Source organism: Phlebotomus argentipes, unplaced genomic scaffold (assembly GCF_947086385.1).
Source record: "Phlebotomus argentipes unplaced genomic scaffold, Phlebotomus argentipes genome assembly contig_2, whole genome shotgun sequence".
Classification (NCBI taxonomy): domain Eukaryota; kingdom Metazoa; phylum Arthropoda; class Insecta; order Diptera; family Psychodidae; genus Phlebotomus; species Phlebotomus argentipes.
Window position 1 is genome coordinate 3,201,284 of NW_026776162.1, and position 23,132 is coordinate 3,224,415.

General features: G+C 41.6%; 1 protein-coding gene and 1 non-coding gene across 9 annotated transcripts in view; both read left to right on the forward strand.

Annotated features, from left to right (window-relative positions):
* Positions 1-16,936, forward strand: part of LOC132265004 (lachesin-like) — a 29,348-nt gene extending 12,412 nt beyond the window's left edge. For 7 of the 8 annotated variants that reach the window (XM_059765382.1, XM_059765383.1, XM_059765384.1 and 4 more), the window contains 8 exons: positions 4,079-4,215; positions 5,344-5,551; positions 9,873-10,040; positions 11,797-11,925; positions 12,738-12,912; positions 13,863-14,014; positions 14,214-14,354; positions 15,389-16,936. In XM_059765382.1, coding sequence (XP_059621365.1) covers positions 4,079-4,215; positions 5,344-5,551; positions 9,873-10,040; positions 11,797-11,925; positions 12,738-12,912; positions 13,863-14,014; positions 14,214-14,354; positions 15,389-15,570 — 1,292 coding nt within the window. In that variant the 3' untranslated portion in view covers positions 15,571-16,936. The remainder of the gene's footprint in view (positions 1-4,078; positions 4,216-5,343; positions 5,552-9,872; positions 10,041-11,796; positions 11,926-12,737; positions 12,913-13,862; positions 14,015-14,213; positions 14,355-15,388) is intronic. The other variant, XM_059765381.1, reaches the window with a different exon arrangement.
* Positions 16,937-18,771: 1,835 nt separating this feature from the next.
* Positions 18,772-18,843, forward strand: Trnap-agg (transfer RNA proline (anticodon AGG)). Its single transcript has one exon. It is a non-coding gene; the product is annotated as a tRNA-Pro (tRNA).
* Positions 18,844-23,132: the final 4,289 nt, after the last annotated feature.

Consider the following 23,132-nt stretch of genomic DNA (forward strand, 5'->3'; position numbering starts at 1 on the left):
CTGGCGTACGTGGACAAATTTCCTAATATTGACCTATGGTCTCTCCGTTTAAATCGAAAATCAATCGAAAACATGGGACTAGAGAGTGAATTTGGAAAATTAGATATGACAGTTGAATATGTTATGACAATATTCTGGAGAACAACTTTCTCGCACAGCAGAAGCTCCACGACATTGCGCATATGTCACAATAAAACCCTTTCAAGTCTCCGTAGATTCTTAGAACTGTAACACTTTGTATGTCATCCAAAGAATACTTTGATGTAATAGATTTTTAACTTGATATGTTTGACATTCTTTTATTCTCTAGTCAGTCTTTCAATGATCAAGCAAGAGGCAAATGTGTATGTATATTTTGGTCCTCACTTAGCTCAATTGTCTGCCTTTTTATTGTACATATATAACAAGTTGCTCAGTTACACGATGATTAGATTTGGGTTTATTCAAAGGATTTCATAAGTGCAGAGCTCCAGTGTGAAGAGATGTTTTCACTGGCTGTAAACCGGGGAGAATACTTGCGGTTATTGAAAATTAAATTCACACAGAAGTGGCACCAAAATGCTTGCAATGGAAGCTCCTTCACAAAATGCGTATGTAAGTGATGTGAGTGTGTGTGCTGTATATAGAAATGCAAATTAAATTTCTTCCACCGTAAACAGCATATTATATTGTAGTAATTTCTGTATGTTCTCAACCACAGCTATCTCTAGCTTAACTTTCCCTCCTCGCCAAGCCAAGATTATTCACGCGTGTCCCAAGAATTTGCGAGTCTGTTTGTTTTGAGGTGGATGGAGTTGGGCGAAGATTAAAAGTGGCTTATCGGCGTTGATTCACGATGTACACGTCATCATGAAGTGGAATTAATAAACTACAACGCGTCGTACACTAAAATTTCATTACACTGCATATTTTATTGACATTAATAACATTTACCACCTCCGTGACGAGCATCTTCGGGAGTTTGGGAGCCTGAAAAAGGACTGTGGATGTGGCTGGCATAGAGGATGGGAGAAGCACACCAGCAACAGGCAACTTGTTGGCTCTGGATGACACAGTTTGGGGAACGCCAGAGAGAGGGCTTACAGTGTGTGGTATAAAATTATAAGTAGACGCAAATTAAACATTAAATTGGAATATAGCGAGTAGACTATTTTGAGGTGAATGATAGGGGATTTTGCAGAAGCTTAGTGAAGTGAAATTGCTCTTTGGAGAGCATAATATACTATGTGTACCTACTTTAAATTGTTACGAAGAGCAACACAACATTATGTCGTGAGAAGCATGTCGCTGTTAGTTCACTTTTCACAGTATGGGGCAAAATTAAGTATATATTTCCACCCTTGTTGCCAGCGAATTTTAATTTACTTGCAAAGAAAAAGTTCTCAATTATTCCACCCCACCGCCCACACTCTAGGGTGTTTCTCAGAGACAGAAAAACAATTTATTTAGAATGAAAATGAAAAAATTGCACTCCAGCAGTTTTCTACAATTTCCACCAGTCCCATTGAGACTGCGAAGCAAAGAAGAAAACACTCAACATTTCTGTCTATTATTCACCCTCATTTCTGGCTATTGAAGGACCTGCAGAGTGGAAGACGTTGCTGTGGGAAGACAAAGAAAGAGCGGAATAACGTGACAAAATCAGAGAATGAAGATGAAATCCTCTCATGACAAATATGGGTATTAAAGTGAAAAATATTTCTAGCATTCCCCCCCTTAAATACATGTCACATGCACATTGTCGCGAGGGTGCGTTGTTCAACCCCAAATGCTTGGCGGCTTTGTTGAAGTTGAATTGAAAATCGCTTCAACGCGACGTTGAGTGGTTGTGCGCAACTAAAAAGCGGCAATATGTGGTGAAATATGAAAATTGAGACACGCTGCGATGCAGAAGAGTTGATATGAATGTATTGAATCTGCAATCATAACTACAGTCATTGCCCCGCTGTGAAGCACTTTTCCAAGGCCCTGTTCCCTTATGAGCAAAACCCTGAAAATCACAAAACCGGGAATCTGAAATGGAATTGAATTTTTGTTCAAATGTCTGAGCATCCCTTTGGCTTTGGCACAATTTCGACTTCGCCATGGAGGAATGTGTATTGAAAAATAATCCGACAACGACGAAAATCCTCCCCGGGATTACAGTCGAAGCACAAAGAGCACGGAGGAAGCCAGTGCACATTGAGATGCAGAAGGATGGAAGGAGAGAGGGAATACGGAAAATCACTCTCCAATCATCAGACTCAATTTACCACGATATTAATTACTTTTCTGCGAGTTTCTCTCTGTGGCAAAGAAATATAGTGATTAATTGCCTGTTTTAATAGTGGAGCAACGGTTTTATAGATACGAAATTTCGCAAAGCTCAGCAAGCAATATGTTTTGCTAGAAATTTTCCTTCCATTTGCAATTATAATTTTACGGTTAAAAAGCGCTGTAAAGTGTGTAAAAGTGGAATTTTTGACCGTAATAATATGGAAAATACAGTCTTTGCTAATTAATTGGGGAATGTTTAAGGAGCAGATGAAAGAAACTTTTCATTTCTAGTGCCATTTGCAGAATTTTCCAAAGTGCTCTTCATTGAGAGTCTGTTCAGTTTTTTTTTCCTGTATAAATGGGAAAAGTGAGGTAATTTCGGTCACGGCAGTGAGCTTTAACTTGAAATTTTACGATAGTCTTGATGATAGTTAGGAAAACTACTTTTGGTCAGAGTCGAAATTTCAAGATAATTCAAAAATAAATTTCTTACAGGAAATTTTACCTTAGTAGTAATTCAGATGACCAACTGTGTGGATCAGAAAGTCTCACAATTTTTTTATTTGTATCTCATTGTATCAGTAAATCCCATATTTTAATTCTGCTGAAAGAGTACAAATTGCTCAAATCGTTGTCGGCAATTTCGTGTTGAAACTCATGGTGCGCAATAATTGATTGAAATGTTGCATCGAATCAGACATAAACTACCTCATGATGATAAAGAAAATTGATCAGCCTTTGTAATCCTTGTCGCATGGCTTTTTGCGATTGATAGCGCGGGAGATAAACAAAAAAGTGTGGCGATATGTTTTACAGTATTCAATTGAAATGCACCCATCAGTGTCAAATTATCATAAATCACGTGGGGCGCGTGGACCCGACGGATTAATCCGCTTAGTGCGGCGGTTGGGTGTGGGTGACCGTGTCCATTGCGTGACTCTCAGCAAAATGCCATCGTGCAGATATCCGACACGGTGACGCGTGTGAATGGACGATGACACGAAATTATTTCGATAAACATGAGAGTTGCGGCAGCCGCCATGGATGGTGAAAGCTCAGTGAAGCATAAAGCCCAAAATATGTGTGACAATTCCGTGATAGAAATTTTCAAGCGTGTGCTTTTTCCGCGGAAATCACACGCGGCATATCAGTTTTCACTGTATACGCTCGTTAGGATGACTCCTTTTCCCAGCTTCCAGCTCGCGTGATAATTTTTCCGAGTGAATATGGAGCGGTAATTAATGGAATGTGTGTGCTCACTCGAAAATACATTTGATATCATGCCTCGTCATGGCGTACACGCGATTTGCACGAGCGGCTGAAAATTCTGTGAAGCTTAGGCCAATTCATCCTCTGACGTTTGGTTACTTTCAGATCCACCCATTCTCCCCCTCGAGGGTGGTTCTCGCAATCTCGCGCTGTTTTCACTGGAAATGAATGATTACAAATTTAATCTTGCAAAGCATAAAGTTTAATAATCTCGCTTCGGGAACAAATGTCAAACATGTATGAACCAAAGAGATTCTGTCGATAATATATTTGATATAAATTTAGATTGAATCTTTCTGGAAAGGGGAATTCTTGCTGATATTTACCACATCTGAGTTATTTTTATTGAGGAAATAGACTTAAAGAAAATGTTACAGTTTAAATTATAGCGATCGCCTCCTTCCTATTTTTCTCATATATCCAAAGTCCTAAGTTTTTCTCATGTGAATTCCTTCTTGATTGATTTTCAATCATTTTTCTTCGTTATTTCTAACTTTTCACCTCGTACTTTCTTCTTTCTTCCTCTTTCTCGTGCTCATATGTGGACACAAAGGAAACACGGGACTCGCAGGACTCAATGTGGACCAAGTGCCTGAACCAGACTTCACAGAACCAATTGAGAACATCACAGCTCCCGTGGGACGAGAAGCCATCCTCAGCTGCTCCGTGCAGAATTTAGGTGGCTACAAGGTAACACACATAAACTCCTCATATTCCCGTCCAAAGCACACGTAAAAGTCGATTTATAAGTTTTCCTGGGAGGAAATGGAGTAAAATATTGAAAATGCATGCCATAACATTTCACTGACACTGTGTTGGTTTACCTTCACATCCTTTGCATACACACACATTGAAATTCCATCGGAGAGCAGCAATTTTCTCTTCGTTTGCAAAACATGTAGTAAATTATGGTTTTGAGATTGAATAACTTCACCGCCGGAGTGGAGAAAAGTTCCGAAACATCGTACATGATTGCAAAGAAATGATATTTTACAGAAGTTAAGAAAATTTCACAAAATAATTCATCTTGACACATTCTTACCGTGTTTCACTTTAATTATTAATAATTTATTTTCCTGGGGAGAAATTGAAATTCCCTGAAAAGCTATAATTTACGAAGTTCCAGTTAATATCGTGCCGCTTGAGAGAAAGGGGCAAATAATTTCACTAACATGAGAACATACACGATATATTATTAAATTTCTTTGTGATTCTTCGAATTTTGTATGAAAATTTGATCATGTGGAAATTTTGATGAATTGTTCTTGCGAAGAATTATTTTGCCTACTTCATTACCCCTGAAAAGCTTCCCTTTCCACTTGGGAGTCGATGAAAGCTGCCGAAAGGACTTTGAATGAAATTGAGAGTATGAAGCGGAAAATTTATCGGTCAACAATTATTGGATTTATTCGTTTGATTAAAAGGCATAAGGACACGGGCTGTGTAGGTCAGAATGGGTGTGTTAACGCCATGATAGGCAACTCCATCTAGCGCGGGGTGTATTGGAAAGGGGTGGGATGTGAAGAAAATAGTCCCAGAGGTTTATTGTTCGCCACAAAATTCAGCAGTCACAGGGCTGCAGGATATAAACAAACCATGAAATCATTTATGGTTGGAAACCTCGACCCTCAATTAATCTTGCACGCCGGTCGGCTTTTAGGGAGCCTCGCATGTGCCCAGGAGCCAGTGAAGCCCTGAGGTGACAGTTTGAAGACCATAAATTAATTTCACGATTTATAATGTGGATGCCTATGGCGTTCATGGTGGCTCTGTTCCCTGAAGATGACTGTGGGGTGGGTCTTCTTGCGGTCGTTGCAGGTTGGCTGGATGAGAGTGTCCGATCAGACGGTGTTGGCGCTGCAGGGGCGCGTGGTGACGCACAATGCCAGATACAGTGTCATCCACGAAGACATGCGGACGTGGCGTCTCAAGATACGGCAGCTCCGAGAATCTGACCGGGGGTGCTACATGTGCCAAATCAATGCTAGTCCAATGAAGAAGCAACTCGGATGCATAGACGTCTACGGTGAGTGCCAATCAATATCACGAGGGATTTTATACATTTATTTATTATTCAAAAATTTACTATACACAGCGCACAATCGCATCACATAATTTCTGTCCCTGACTTTATTAACCCAATTAATTTCTACCATGCTTACGGAGAAAAAAAAGTATTTATATATATTCTTCCTTCCCGTAATATTGAAACTCATTAGTTGTTGCCGCGCGGATCAAAATATCTGCTGCTTTAGGCTGTCTCTATATTAAGTATGGTTAATGAATTAAAGAGAAGTTCCATCTCAGATATGACATTTCGATATTTTAATGACGCAATCTGACATTATATTTATGATCTCTCTTGTCAGCTTTAATGGACTTCTTCGGTTAATGCGAAACTATATTAAAGTCATTTCGCAAGTACAATCTCCCACAGCTTTTCACCATATCATTTTTAACACTTTACCATTCATGCTCAATTTAATCTTCTCTATTTTAATGTGAAAATTATAGTTGAGCACGGGAAAGAAAGACTTGGGGGTTTGTGTCAACTCATCCATTGCACTTCTACTCTTGAAGTTTTATCCCCACAAATGATGGAGTCGTGATAAAACGAGGCAATTTGATAGTTCCATAAATTCATTTCATGCTACACTCGAAAATTTATAGCCCCCGAGACTTTTTGTATAGATAACTTAATCCGCACATAGCACACATTAATTCCGCCTCAGTTGGATGATGACAAACTATGAAGCAAGAGGGAATCGTCCCGGAGGGGCTGAGGTGGGGAAAAAAGTGAGTTATATTTGGGATTCGAATTACAAACTCCACTTCATATTCAAATCATACAATGTTTATGGTTCTGGCGCGGCTGGGGTTGTATCTGCGAAGTTAGGTGCTTAAGGCGAGGTGAGATCTGCGGCGGAATCGCGCTTAGTCCAAGTGGGATTAAATCATGTAAATTTCACGGGGCTGAGTTAATGCTGTAAGTGAGAAGGAGTGTTTAGAATTGTTGTTGGGGTTGGGCGACAGGTAAGCTTAAGGAACTTGTAGAGCATAGGGTCAGCGCGGGAATTTGCAAACAGGCGCACTGATTAAGAGCAAGGGCTTGAGAGAGAGTGAATGTATGGGTGTAATTTATAGGTATAACCCTATACCTCAGGGTTGAATGTTTGTACAAGTTATGCCATCGACTTAGTGCGTGACGGCGAAGAATTATGGACTTGGGGTGGTGGCGGATGAAAAAGAAAGGGTAAGATGCGATAAAATTGAGGTACTTGTGTGAAAATTAGATACTATTAAATTTTATTTATACACATTCATTCTCATCTATTGGAGGGCTCTTCGCCGTGCTTCGCCTCCAATACACTACATATCTCAGTGTCGAGGGATAGAGAGAGTCTTGATATATCCCGGGGCCTTCCAACTATGTGTATGGTTGGAGAGGAGGCAGGAAATTTCGTGTCCTCAAGATGATATATCGATCGTAGATGTAAATAGTCGATAAGAAGTTGACTTCATACAATCGCCGTGAGCGTCTCTCCCAATAAATAACACCCGAACAATTCACAGAGCCGAACAAAAAGGAAACGGAAGGAAATTGAGGCAATTTATTGGGAACCTTAAATTTTCACTGTTCACGCAAGTGCCTAGACCGTGTTGACAATTTAATATCTCGAGGGTCGCCGTCACTTTTCCTATTGCCATGCTTTTGTTTAGTTCCACCGCACAACATGCGCCCCACTCCTTAGGGTGGCGAATGCCAAGAACAAGGAAGGAAGAGGTGAGACGAGGAATGCCAAACAGTCGGCGGAAACCAAAACCCGGGGGTGGACGTTTTTCCGTTTTTCCTCTTCAGTACCATAGGCAAAATTTGATATGATCGTGTCGCTGAATTCTGAGGAAAACCGTCTTTTTGTCGCTCTCCATCTGGATGTCCCTTTTTTCCTGCGTAAACACTGGGTAGAAACACTTTTGATACGCTTTTTCCCTTCCTTTCGCATGACAAATTCATTCTAAAATCCATTTACGAGATTCTTTAATTTGTCTTCACCCTCTTTCCTGTATAAATTTCTTTTGTACACTCTGTTGAATCATCAGGGAAGTTCTTGTGAAACCCTTACTCGTATCTACAAGAATTTGTGGTATTATGAGAGTGGTTAATTAATTCATATTTGATTTTTTCTCAGAAGAATTTTTGGCTTGCTTTCACTGTGATGTTATGTCACTTGAGATGCTTTTTCTTCAGAATATGTAAAGCGATTAAGTGAAATCAAAATCATTGAGTTTCTCTGTAAAGTGTTCCGAGAAAAATCTTGATAGAAAGTTGAAAGAACTGTTTAGGTTCTTCTTTTAGGCATTTGACTTTTATGTTATCTTTTCTAGACTGGATTTTCTCTGAATTCATTTAAAGTAACACATTTCAAGCACTCCTTCCTTGGTAAGAGGATTCGCATGATCTGTTGTACTTATAAGAATGCCATTAAAGGAAGTTTTTATCCGCTTTCTGGAATGAATTTGGTGAAATCAAGCAAATCTCTGGTGAATCCCAAAAGCATTTCATTAAGCAATGCTCTTGTTTAAAATACCCAGTTGTCATTCCCACTACACTGGCTCCATATGAAGTGATCTTTTCCAGACCATTTAGCATTCTATTGGGAATCTTTCCACCATGCGCGTGTGTTTGCCACGCTCAGTGATTTACATATTCATTCCGAAGAGCATTGAAATGCTTGTCTCTGCTTTTGTTCTTGTTTCTAGACAAATGACGTGTAGCAGAAGTAATTTGTATTTTTTGCATGAATACAAATCACTGTGGGTTAATTTCAGTATCCAATTACTGTCGTTCAGGCACGTGCCGAGTATCACTCAAACACTCCTCTCATTATGATAATTTATGATCTATTTTTGTCAGTGCTCCTGCACGTGTTCCTCGAAGGAAGGCGTGCGAAATCCGGATTCTGCGAAGCTTTAAGCTTATGTGCGGTTTGGGGATATCCTTGAGGAATGAGACACTTTATTGCGACCTTCTCCGGTACCTTTTTTTCCCCAATAAATATTGTGTCATGAAAAATCAATTTCACATTATAATATTCAATCTCTCGGGGCGATTTTCCATGCAAATTATCGTCATATATGAGGGCGTGTGTGTGAAAAAAGGTGTGTACCATGAAGAGGTGTCTTGCTCATGAATATGGAAGAATTTTGCTGGGTGATTGTGTATCTTGAGCACGTGGTGGCATAAAAGTTTTCTTGTATAGGGAAAGAGACGCTAAAAGCACTTCATCCTTCGGAGCTCCAAACATGACGCAGGAATAGCAGAAAGGAGATCCTTCTGACAAACACTGAGCGGGAGGGTATTATAATAACATATAAAAATAATCTTCTTCAATTTAGACACCATTTCTCTCAGGTGCTGTCATGTTTCATAAAGGTATCAGAGACATTCACTCCTTAAGACTTTCTCCTCTATCATCCGCTGTAAATTGACAGTGATAGAGAGGGAGTGCGGAGTGAAAACAAAACTATATATATTTTGCATCTTCGCCACTTTGACATGTATCATAAAACTCGACATCAACAGAGTGGAGAGGTATTGTCATCATGGTTGTAATTTTATGCGACACGGAATCGATAAAATATGTATTAAAATCCATGATTCAATCATGCCCAGGAGAAATTCTCACCCTCTTTCCATCTAAGCTCCATGAATCCCCGCAGAAGGATGCTACGCTGCTGTAGCTCCTTTCGCTTTCATCTCCCTTATACTATATGTATACTTTTTGCAACACTGGCGCGGAGATTAATCAGAAACGTGCCATCTTCCACGTACAGTGAAAATTTTTGTGATCCATTTCACGCAGAATTCAAATTTATTTCATTCCCTGTGAGTGACACTAGGATTTACATGGATTACAATGCTTCAGCAAAAAGTATGAATTGAATGAAAAATCATGGCATTTTTGGCAGCGCAAAAAAATCAGCAATATAATTGAGCAAAAGTGCTTGTGTTTTTAATGGCATATATGTCATATTTGCACATTTTTCAGTCCTTATCGTGCTCTATTTGATGCTCTATAAGTGGAAATTGGATCACATTTGGCACCTTCGAGTGCCAGGACACTCTATTCAATTTCCTGTGACAATTTTCGCTGTACAGAAGATCAATTGCGATTGTACGCTGTGTCTTGTGCCATGGGCGAGAAGTGTAATTCGAAAGTGGGTGGGAAATTAGGCCCACATGGTATGCATGGTATTATACAAGGTATTATGTGGTGAAAATTGAATTCTATGTGAATGTGTGATATGGCTGTAAATGAAATTCATGGTGCAATTTAATTCAATAGTGCCGCCGGACATAAATGACGAAGAGTCATCGAGCGACGTGACGGCGCGCGAGGGTGAGGACGCCACTCTGTTCTGCAGTGCCAATGGCCACCCTATGCCACGTATCACGTGGCGGCGAGAGGACGGCGCTCCGTTGCTTATCAGACGTAACGAGACCATCGCCAGAGGTAATTAATATTTTTACGCCACTGAATTAATGCCACGAGGCAAAAAGGGATTCTATCGGTTGGCGATGTCTCTTTAAGTTCAGTGAAAGAAGCTGAAATTCAAGCAAATGCTCTACATAATGTTTGTGACCCAATTCTAAAAAAAGAATTGAGGAAATAGACTGAAACATTTTTGACTTCTGGCCATGGCCAAATATTGAGTATTTATGTAAGGTTTCTCTACCTTTGAAGCACACTAAAAGCCCTTAATTGCAACGTATTCAAGCAATACATGTAAAGCAGTGTGAAAATATTAAATATAGTTGATGAAGGTAATTTTCCGAGCTCTTGGTGCTGGCTAAATGATGGGAAGTGGTCCCAGACAGGGGAGTCCCAAGAGTTTTTGGGGTGCCAACATCCCTCTGGCGATACATCTTCTCCAGATGACGAGAGGAGAGGCTCCTCGAGAAGGTTCAATTCGCCATATCTGGGAATTGTGGGCGGGAAGGTGGTGAGAGTTTCAGCGTGTGACGAGGCAAAAAAGGGAAATTTCTGCTAATGAACTACCCTCATCAATCACATCTGGATAACAATCTATTATTTGATTAATCACTCTTTTCGGGAAGTGAATGGTGAACGTCGATTTTGAAGAATTTGCGCTTAAAAGTGGCGCTTCGTGCAGTGGTTTTTGCCAGCGGGGAAAACACTTCACTTGCCATTTAATCTTGCTCAATCGTGTGAATGATGCAAAAAGTTTCCCGGAGATGTGAGTCTCCGCAGCAAATGTGTGATGTAAGTGTGAGAATGGCGATGGTTCCAATTATACATTGAAATTGCCAATTTGTCACCATGAGTTTAGGCGTCTTTACTCGCTCCTCGTCACACCGTGACACTGTGAGCGGCTCAGGGTGCTTGGCGCATACCAGAGGGCCTAGTTTGACTACGTCTTGGCAACCTCCATGACAAGCCATCCATTCGACAGTCGCGTTGAGGCTTTTTTCCTGCACTCAAGGAGTGCGGAGTCTCTCAACGGGAGCTGCCTTGTCGCACAGAATCCGACAAGGCGAATGGCATGCCGTCGGAAGACACGCAGTTGGAAAAAGTCAATTTGTATTCGGAGGCTAATGCTTAAGCCCCTGTTAAACTTTTCACCATGGAATTTATGCCGCCACCGCTGTCCCATCCTCAATGGAGAGTGGCTGACAAAGAGAGGGTGGGACCGGCGCGCTGAAGAGTTTGTGGAGGACAAGAAGTGCCTCTCGTGGAGGGTGCCAAAGGGAAGCTTCAAACTCCCATGTGAATGGCACATAATTTGATTCCACAACTCCTTTTGCGACTCTCTGGCACACAATTCAACAACGTCTCAAGCAATGATGAAAGACGCCAAAGTGTATCCACCATTCACGTCGCACTAAAGTGTCTCCTCGAGTTTTATTCACCGCCAACGACTGTCAAATAACTTTTCATGTGGTTCTCCATCGTCGCATTTTGCCACATAAATTACATTTTCCACACCCCAGTGCGCGCCTCGCGCCCCGCGCAGCATCCCCCGGTGCAATATTAAATCATTACGCTGTCACCACAGTGACAGGTAGTTTTTGCACCTCATGACACATGGCACTCAATGAATCTCGCATCTCTCAGTGCAATGGATTAAGACTTCTTTCACGCGATGCCTGCCATTGTCAGCGTCTCAATGGCGCAATCTCCACCGATAGAGTCCATTCCGCCCGCCAGCGATCGTCTAATGAATGACACACTGTTTTCGCTCTTGCAGTGGATTCCTACTATGGAAGTCTCCTCAATTTGTCCAATGTGGAACGAAGACAAATGGGAGCTTATCTCTGCATCGCTGCAAATGATGTGCCACCTGCCGTCTCGAAGCGGGTTTTTCTCAACATTCACTGTAAGTATCTCCTGTGTCAGCCGCACTAATCCGGAGGGGTGACTCAGTGGAAAATTGAAACAGGTTTGAAATGCATCAAGATCATAATTCTCTTGAATGGAATGAATACGATGTGGAAATGGCGCGCTTTGGGAAGTGTGACTTGAGGGAGAAAACTATGGTTTCGCGATGAAGTGAGCTCAGACAATTTTGAAGAATGTCAGCAAAATTTTTAATTCGCCTTCAATTAATTTTCGAAGCGTTTGGATTTAAAAGGTATTGAATTCCAAAGAAAGCAATCTATTTTATATTGATTTTGACATTATATTTCAGAGCTTTCTTGCCTCTTTTCATATCTGGGGCATCTAAAAACTGTCATGTTCAATTTAGTGTTTAATCGAATAGAGTAAATTCAGCCTTTTGTTGGTATGCACAATACCCTTTAGTGCGCCAATTAGCAGCCCCTATTTTTTCCACGAATTGCTCCACTCAATTCAATTACCACGAAATGGAGAGAGTCGTTAAGTAAAGATTGCAAAAGTGTGGGCCAAATTGAATGGATGTGTACGGATCTTGATGAATGTCGCTGGATGTGTCGCAGTGGGTGGAGGGCGGATTTATTCTCTCCGGAGCGACCCATTTTGCTCAATGGCACAGACAGACAGATGCAATATTGCAGGCCATTTCTCACTCGGGCACCCTTCGGAGTTCACGGTGGCCCCATTGGCTGACTGTCTCGTCAATTACACGTCAATAATGCCCACTTCACGTTTGTTCTCTCTTCCACTAGTACTAATCACTCGTACATGACTGTTGCATGTGTATATTTGCAGTTGCCCCGCAAATTGTAACACCAAGATCACTGTTCGGCGGCCTGGCGGAGTCAGATGTTGTCCTCGAGTGCATGGTTCAGGCGTCACCCATATCGGTGAACTATTGGATAAAGGGCAGTGCTCCGAAGCGAAACTCGTACGAAACGTTCACTCGACCTGAAATGCTCCTCGACGGGTGAGTCCCATTGTCTGTGGTGATGGTCGGTGTGGAGCCCAGAAGGGGCGGAATTCTGTCACGCATCGACAATTATTTCCGCATTCACAAACGTAGACGAGAGATGGTCCAAGAGGTGGCATTGGCAGCAATTAAGGAAGATGTGCATCTGTACCTAATTCTGAACCAATTAATTTACGGGGTGAGAATCTGGATTTTCGAGAGATGTTATGGCACTTTGTCAAACATTTCTGATATGCATATAGTCTCAACCGTATTGGTTGGCATGGAGTTCAACTGCATAGTGATTACGTCTTCAAATGCCTTTCAGTATAGTGAACTAAAGATATAGTCGTAATTGCAGAAAGCATGCTCTCTCGCTGAAGTCACTTTTAATTGGTGTTTTGCTTTGGTGGCGTCGTGGGCGAGGCGTTGAAGTGGGTGGTTTTTAATTAATTTTCACTTGACGATAAAAAAACATGCACGCATCAGAGCAAAAGGTTCTCTCAGAATCTTCTTTTGTCAGATGTTTTGAGGCCACATTATAATTTTATGTGACAGATATTCTCTACTCTTTGTTAAGTACGACACTCACATAATATTACCTCCATGAGCATAGTTTTTAATAACTTCTTGCATTGCGCTTGTATGACTTTTCACGTTCTCTGCAATAGATCTTTATCATCTCCAGTGTTGTGCGGAGCAAGTGAGATGTTTTCATACGTGAGCAAATCCCTGTGGAGCCTGAGAGTCTGATAGTGTAAGCTGTGAGTCAATGGACCCCTATATTATGCCTTAATGCGGCGCCTTTTATGTGGCTCCGCACACACACTGGGCGGCACATCAATGTACATTTCCGCTACTTGGTTGCATTCCGTCCCTTCTGCGGTGGCATGACCAAAATCCCACACCAGCTGAAGTACCTTTTGTGTTTCACCACATAAATGTTAATTATTGCGTACATTGCACAGGAAAAAGCATCACATATCCGAAGAGAAATTGTCCCCATACGAGTTCCGGCTAAAATTGGTCGTCCGCAATTTCAGTCGATCCGATTTAGGAATTTACACTTGCATATCGACAAACTCACTGGGCAGAGCTAATGGAACCATTCGAATTTATGGTAATTATAATGAACAGTATCTTTGCAGCTGATGGAATTAAAATACATCGCAGCATTCCAGCCTTTCTCTCGCTATCAATCTCAATTCTCTGGTCATGCGGGGAAAATTCATGGCTGGAATGCTTTATTGCTGCAGTGCATCAACGCCATTGATAATGAGGAAGAAGCATTTCAATGCTTGTCAATTTTACCATTGCAGAAATCAAAATTCCCACGACCACAACAACACCCAAGCCGACAACGACAACGCCAAAGCCCACAACAACGAGGCCCACAACGACTTCCACCACACCGATCCCGACGCCGCCGCCAGAAACGTTCACAGAAACAACAACGCCCGGTAAAGTTTCCACACTTTCTATCCATCTCCCAGCAGCCACCCTCCCGCCGAGGGGCTAATAACCCACGAACTCGAGCACAGAATCTCAATATTCGAGCGCTGAGAGGGCAAAATGGGAGAGCGTAGTCACGCAAAGCTTTTAGCTGCTCATTACCCACTTACACTTGACTTTCCTTTTCTCGTGCAGTTTATTCACACCAAATATTAATTAATTGAGTTTTACGGCGTGATTAATTATAGTGCTTGATGAAATACGACCGGCGACGTGAAACTTCGAGAGGAAGTTTCCGTGGCATTGCCATTAAAGGGCATTTTTACTGAACATCAAAACACAGCCAAGCTTTGACCATAAATGATTTCCTCTCCGATAAGTGCATTTGTCTATACACTCACTTTATTTTATATATTGAATATGAACTGGAATAATATAGTGTTTATGTTGTGCGAAATAGAATAGTACAGCATATGAAAAATATTTATCAAACAGCTTTAGTTATACTATTCTATGCACACTGGCGATTAATAGGGCAGTAAAATTCATCAAATAATCCGACTTATTGTTCAGCCGGAATTACAATCATAAGTCGATTTATAGTGTTTTTGTGCATTGTGAATAGGAAATTTAATTTGAGAACCATTTCCTATAATAATGAATGCATTTTGATTTAGTGATTCCCGTTAAATCCATTGTAGTGCATTTTAGAAACACTCAGCAAAATGCGCAAGGAGAATTCCTAGTATTAAGTGAGTTAGTTTTATTTACAAAGTTCATATTCCATTCAGGAATGCCATGTGCAGCAGGTATAGAATTTATACGTAATCCTGTAGCTTTTCTCCTGCACTGGAGTGTCAAGTTGAAAGAGAGCTTTGATCGAGGATGCTGGAGTGATTCCATTAGAGACGACTTCCCTCTCAGCGAGGCGTTATTAGCCCCTCGAAAGCGCGCTTTGGTATGCAAAAGGGCGCGCATCCGTGAATATTGCGAGCGAGCGAGTGAGCCGTGTTGTGTAACTGCTGCGATATCTCCTTGACAGAGTACCCTACATTTTTCCCAGTGCACGAGGACCCGTACGGAGGACACGCCGAGGCCAATCAGCCCCTGCATGACATCATGTACTCACAGAGTGGCGACTCGGGCGGCAGCACTCCCATGTGGGTGGTGCACTGCGTGGTGGCGGCCGTGATGCTGCAGGCCCTGCTGATTGCCATCAGATGACTATGACGCTCGCGGGAGCAGGCGGATTAGGATAAATCGTAGCGCAGGGTATTTCGGCGGGCGGACTGTGGGTGGGTGAGATGAGGATCGGCGAGACACTGGAGCCTCATCCTCTGGGTGATTGCCAAGTGAGTGTTTTTCACGGCGTCCCGGGCAGATGCCATTAAATTGAAAAATGTTCTTCTGATTTTTTTATTGTACATAACGCGGAGCGATGGAAAGCGTGTGTCCACACGTGAGTCTCACACTTCAATCGCTCTACTATGGCCTCAAAATTAAGAAAAAAAAGAAAAATTAGTGGCGGAGCCGTTGCAGGACTCTCGCGATTCCCCGGATGCACTTTATTTGACATGCATTAATGAGAGTAATTGTTAATATCATGCATATACATTTTAGGTGAGAATCTAAGAGGTAGATAGATGATATATTTCTTATAGGGCGTGGGATGCGATAGGGCCACTGGGTGTCAGCTGAACAGGGGGTGGTGAAAGAGATGCCAAGATTGAGTGACTCGGGACGTCTTCGTGCAATCCCCTTAAGCCAAGTCCTGGAAATCTACAAACTGATAATGGACCAATTCTCCGTCTGCTAGCCCGTGAATTTGGGTCTCAAATCAATATTTTCCCAATTACCAGTGGTAGAATTTTCTGACTTTATCTCCGCACAGGTGGAGTTTGGCAGGCCGAAATGAATTAAATATTTTCACTCAATTTAACCAGTAGGAAATTTCCTGCCTAATTACATCGTGAATAATACATGCGAAGACAATGGCGAAATAAATCCACGTGGCGTTTCTGTTTATCTCTCTCTGGGTTTGCAATTAGGAGCTTCTTAAGCAAATGATTATGGATATCTAATTTCCATCTCATGCGAATCCACCTCGACTTACTCTTTCTGGCAACTCCGCAAAGATACAATCTCGAAGTTTTGTGGTATCAGTTGTACACAGCAGACAACATTTTGGTCAAGACACGCGGGGGTGAAGGACATCGTGAGAAGAATGGAGCAGAAGGAGAAGGTTCGCTGCCAGTGTACTGCATGTACTCGGTGAGACAAAAGGGTATTAATCATGTTTTAAAGTTCAAAATTTAAGGTGAAATGCGGAGTATTGAAATTTCGTGCACATCATTTATATTACGAGAACAACAGCGAGAATTCTAGAGATACCATTTGATTCACATGCACGATGGCGAGGGAGATTGAGTGAGGGGGAGAGAGAGTCTATCCTGAAGCAGGAAGACGAATGTGCAGTGGCATTGTTGGAATCCAAGAATGTACTATATTATCAGTATTAATAATAACCAATTGGAGATGATAAATGTGCGGAAGGAAGTTGTAAATATAAGTCTACAATGTTGTAATAAAGGAAGATATATCAGACTTCATAACTTTGTTCTTTCATTAATTCACTTTTATTAGCCACTCCTCGGTTGTTGAAGGAAATTTTTCGTGTCTGCGACGAGAAAGAATCCGCCTCGTGAGTCAACAGTCCCATCAAGCACTTTAAGACGTCGCCCAGAACCACCCACCCGATTAAACTGCTTCGCCTCCTTTGCGGGTTAATTTCCCAATACGCCAAGGGGTTGAAGTTGCTAAGTAAGTGCGGATATTAATTTTCATCAAACAGAAACTGTTGAGTTTCTTGAGTCCAGCAGCCTTTTTCAAACCAAATTACTCTGTCACCATCATTCATATCAGTTTAAATATTGACGTACGATTTTATCACTGCGAACAACCCCTTGCCATCGAGCCACTCGGCTGGGCTTTTCAACTGGAGGGAAAAGTTTCTCTATTTGCCATGTGAATTGGTTGGCGGTAATTATCGAAGCGGGCTCCCATATTTATTTATTCTCCAAGAGCCAAATGAGAGAAAACTTGTCCCACTTGTGACTATGACTACAAGTGCGACTCCGCAGAGAAAATCAATGCGGTTCGGTATCCAACGGATGTCCAGGAATTTCATACATTTCACCATTAACTCCACACATCAACTCGAGCGTGGAGCATCGCCCAGAGGAATGTTGATGGTAAATATTTTACGAAATTACCAAGATAATGTGGTGGGAATTTTCCGCATCACCTGAAAATTAATTCTGTAAGTTTTTCAGTTAATATGGACTTCTACCTACATATAACTGAATATGTAAATAAAGAGAATTTTAATTAACGTCTCTATATGGAGCATATTTTCGCAATATTAAAAACTGCACTCGCTTTGTGCGGGTGAACAGTGAGAAAAAAATGTTGTGTATAAAATGCAAAAAAGCTTGCAAAAAAGCAAAATAAAGTTGTTGTATAGTTTATATATATTTGTTCTGGAAGGTTATACACCTCTATCCACCATTTCATCGTGCGGTACGAGCAATTTCCTAGGTCTTGTGAAGAGTCTTGTGAAAATTTTAGAGAATCCCCTTCAGTATTAATGCAATTCTAGAGAAATTGGGAAGCCCAAATGGAACTCTGGGTGGTCATAAATGCGACATCGTGTTAGTGCCATCCGGAGTGAACACATTACCTCCTTCCTCCGGACCATTGAGGCACTGCAGGAGGAGATTGAGGCACCTTTGCCATGGGAAGTACTGCACACGATCTTCACCTCTTAAGTGACTCCCAAGGGACCTGCGCCACTCCTGGAGCACACAATTTCTGAAACACAACACCATCGAGCGCAAATTCCATTGGCTGTGCCTTTTTTCCAGCACAAGAGAATGCACGATGAGACAGACATCAAGCATATGGGCCAATCGACCGGTGCTCTTTCTTCCATCGCACTCAGCTTCTTTATTACACTCTCTGGCTCCGTCCAAGAAAGCACACCATCAGCAAACCAGCGATGTGAGCGAGTGTTGGAATTCGCACACTTGCGTACACTATATCAATTGGCAGCCGAATTGTTTATTCATAGATAGCGAGTCGAGTGTGGAGCTTTCACTCACACTCGTCTCGCTTAATCCCGCACGCTTGGCTTAAGTCCGTCTCACTCACGCGCACTTAATCGCGATTTCTTTGACACATCAGCTCTGTTGATTCTCCAACTGTTTCGATGCGCAAACAAATCCACCCATATGCCCTCTTATCACGCCACTTAATTACCTCCCAACTACGCGTTCATCTCAGAAGACGATGTTCTGTGCGATAACGTGATTTCAAATGATGTTCCAGGTCGGCGGGTCGCGGTTTTAGGCGCACGAACCTACATGTGGCTCGTTGGTCTAGGGGTATGATTTTCGCTTAGGGTGCGAGAGGTCCCGGGTTCAAATCCCGGACGAGCCCACTTTTTTACACCCACGCCCAATCCCCTCACCCTGTCCAAGTGGGTTAATGAATATTTTTACTGCCCGATAAAGGGCAAATTTGCGCGAATGTTCGCAATGTCAATAAATAACGGGGCAAACACTGGCCGTCACTGTGGAATATTGAAGCCGGATTTTTGTCGGCTGAAATATGAATGCATATATCAGTAAAGTTTGATTCAACAATAATTTTCGCCCACTTTATTCCCCACGGCACGACATTCGACAGTTTCTTTATGCGGGTGACTCGTCGTAAAATTCGCCCATTTGTCGATATGGAAATGCTTCTTTTTCCGGTCACCATCTGTGCTAGTCTTATATACAAATAACCTTAGTCAAAATCACTCTTGGCTCTCTTCACCTCCACCCCAGCAGGCAGATATTTACTCTGGCTCCCTCGCAAGAACTTCCCCGTGGAGGGGCAGCGGATACACTCAGAGAATGCGAGCTCTGACAGCGAAATCTACGCTTTCTCTACACACATTTGAACTGTTTTCGGAAGAAATCGATCAAATTAAAAGCAGTGGTTTCAGCAATTATCGGGTAAAGTGCATTTGCGTAAAGTGCTATTGTCTCAAATGAACCCATTATGAGGACTTTCAATCTTATTCTTCCCACTCATTTTCCGCGAAGGATCATTAAGTGCAGGAAAATTCTAACACTGCATGTTGAAATATTTTATATGTCTTTCAGTGAGATGATGAATTTTGTGTGATTGTGCAATAATTCACTTCAGCGCACTTGCCTAGATGCTAGAGAGTGCAAGAAGCATGAAATTTTGGCAACAGAAGCACAAGAATGCGCCCAGTTCGTTACTCAACACATAATTGGCCATCAATTCTGAGATTTTCAGATCGATGGATACTTCAATCGTGACAACAATAAGTTATGCTTCAACTGGGAGCTTCAACAGATCAAATAATAACGAGTGGGAAGAATATGTTCACATTTGGCACGATAATAGGGGAACGATATTGATTATCTGACGGAGTTCGAAAGTTATTGCGGAAATATTGAATAGTTTCATTTCCTGTCATAAATTCACTTCAAAAGATTGCAATGACTAAGCAATCATTTCTAGAGGCTATGCAAAAAACACTTTTGTAGCACACACTTGAAAGGAGACAGTTTCATTTCTCTGGGTGTAAATATTCATATATGGTAGAGCTTGAAAAATGAAAAAGTGACAGAAACAACAAATTTTTCTCGGTGCTCCACTTACCTTTTTCTACTTTTCCCACATCCCATTCTCACACGGAATATTTGCAACACTTTTATATCATTTCGCAAAAAGCTGCGCAGTGTGGAAATGGATGGAAATTCTAGTTGATTTCTCACGCTTGACTTGGGGAGAATGTAGGCGATTTATTTCCCTGGTCTTTTAATCAAATTTAAGCAGCAAAGCCCGAAGGATGGCAGTCGAGGAGGACGAGGGAAGGAGTGCTAAGCTGGAGAAAGCATTCTTGGGACAGACGATCAGGAAGAAATATTGAGAATTCCGGGGAAATTATGCGCTGGTGAGAGAGCGACAGAAATTGGACAAACCGGAATTTATAACTAAATGGCTTATTTGTGAATTTTATTTGCCCTGGATTGGGGTGACCTCTCGTCGCCATGGCCGGAGAGACGAAGGAAAAAAGGCATTGTAGCAGACCATAGAAAATACCCCTCCGGTATGTGCAATATGTACAAATTCATTCCCGTGTTTTGAATACAAATTGATGTTTGTACAGCATTGTGGGAGTGTGTAATTTTATTTGTTTGCAAACTGGGGCTCGGCGAGAGGGTGCGAATAAGTTTTTCCCAAGTGTTGAGGGGCGTAAAAATGTGACGAGGGTTAATGGGGTTTTTATTATCATCCCGGATGACGCTTCTCTCGGGGCATCGCGCAACTTTCTGAGCGGACCACCAGTCTGCGGGGAACTGAGACATTGGGTTGTGCTGCGAGAGTCGAGGGAAGCGGAAAATTTCAGCATGGTTTTCCGATAATCGCTATTTAAGTACTGGGCACACTTCTGTCTTCCCTCCACCTCCGCAACCGTCATCAGCGGATCTGTGAAGTAATCTCGACGCCGGGTAAGATTTTATCCGGGAATATAGTCAAATTGTGCTTCGAGAATGTAGATTTTGTTTATGCTAAAATTGCTACCGGTTCTGACACATTGAAAGTACTTGTTCAGTTGCCAATTTGTAACACATGTTCTTAGGGAGAATCAATAAGTTTTCCCGAGAAGGGAAGCCCCGTATGCGATGTAGTTTTTCCGCTCCTTGGCTGCCGCCAACACACTCCACCACAATCTTGAGCATCTGCTTCTGAACTATATCAGCCCGTATTGATCACTCTCCGCCACGGAATGCTTAATTAAAACAATCAGTGTAGTTTTTCATACCTCGGATAGCAGCAATATTCTCCAGTGAAAGTTCCAGACTGTTGGACTTTTTCTCTCTTTCTCCCGATTGAATTTAACGAGGAAATCTCATCTTGGGAGAGGTATAAACTTTCATAAGAGGATTAAATAATGAGGACAGACGTCACCTTGGTAACCTTATGAAAAATTCATAAGCCCAAAAGTTTGAGCTACGCGCCGAGACTTGTGAAGAAGTTTTCCTTAAATGTTTGGAGAAATCTATACACCGGAAGCCAATGTTGAGATTTCACAGAAAATGTCTCAGAACCTTTTTTCCTCTCACACTGTGAGGATGTGCACTTGCTTGGGTTTGGGTACTCAACAGATACTCGCACACACACACACATGTGTCTTGTCGATTTAATTTGTTTTTCTGCCTTCAATTCCATCCATATGGATAAAATATTTAAAGGGGGCGATCGGAGGCAAGTGGAGGAAAACACCCTTATTGAGTGGAACACCCACAAGTTTATTGAAATTTGTCAGAATCGGACACTCTTGGGCAACTTTTTCCACCCATTCACATATGCGAAGCCAATGAGAGGTTCAGCCAGTCAGAGAGAGAGAGAGAAAGAAGAGAACGAGAGAATGTTTCCCAATAGCCCCAAAGTAGGTAGAAGCACTAAAAATGTATTTGATGGGAAACCATAGAGGAAGATCAACTTCAATTTATGTGAAATTGAGGCTTAATACATCGGGCAAAAGAGGGAGAAAAACTCTCTTTTTCCAAAAGAAAAAAATCAACATGAAATCTCGTTGCTGAGGGCTATTTTTGGGCCTGGAGAGTGGGATTTTCCCCGAGATTGGCCAAATACTGATGGGTTTCATCCTCTGAAAAAGGGGGGAAAAATTCTCAATCCCCACATAAACTGTGTGACCTCCATGAATATCGTGCATTCAGCAGGTGGACGGAATTATGCTCATTATACGATAATTTCAGTGAAGATTCCCACTGTCACGAGGCACAACCCATCAAAAATGACTACCAAGTACGTGAAAAGATTTCCAGATTGTCACAACACACGCCGAAAGCCCAACACAAGGCCAATGATCCAGGGCGCATTTGAGGACGTGACAAATAGATTTTTCACCCCTCGAGAAGTATTCCGAGCATCCCTCAAAAATGCTTGGAATGCTCGTGTTTCCCCGCAACAGAGCAATTTATCATCGATAGTTGTCCGAGTGCGTGTAGATGATTTATTCAGTGTGTGGCAAAATGTGCCTAATTAATTAGTGTCACACAATAACGTGATCCCTTTTCACTGATTTCGCGTACAATTCTATTCTCTGTGCATGTAGTGTTTTGCATATAATCTGGCCTAGCGCGGAATTTTCGTCGTATTCAATGAGCAAATGGTGGAAACCACTTAGTTATTAGTGCTTATTAATTATGATGAATTGGTCACGCGTCAAATAAATGATATTGCCGAAAAGTGCGGGAAAGTTTGGATGCATAATTTCCTCATTAATTCATATTTGATACCATAAATAACTATTATGTGCATGTTGGAATGCTGGAAATATGCAAAATTTGGAAAACCTTAGCTCACAAATATAAAATAAAATCGATGTAAAATTTCCGTATTTATGAAATGCTTTATCAACTTATTTGGACACTCATTGATATGCAAATGAGTAGCATTTAGTGCAAATGGCAATGTCAATAATTTGCAATTTGGTTGGAAATTAAATGAATTCGGAAAATTGATACAAAGGAATTGTCAATTTGAGCTGTAAAATTTACAAACTCTCATTATGCTACTTTTTAAATTGATTATTTATTACTTTCTGCACAATTGCAATTTCAGTGAAATGTAGAACGCTGGACTAAATTATTATTTTAGAATGCAGAAAACATTTT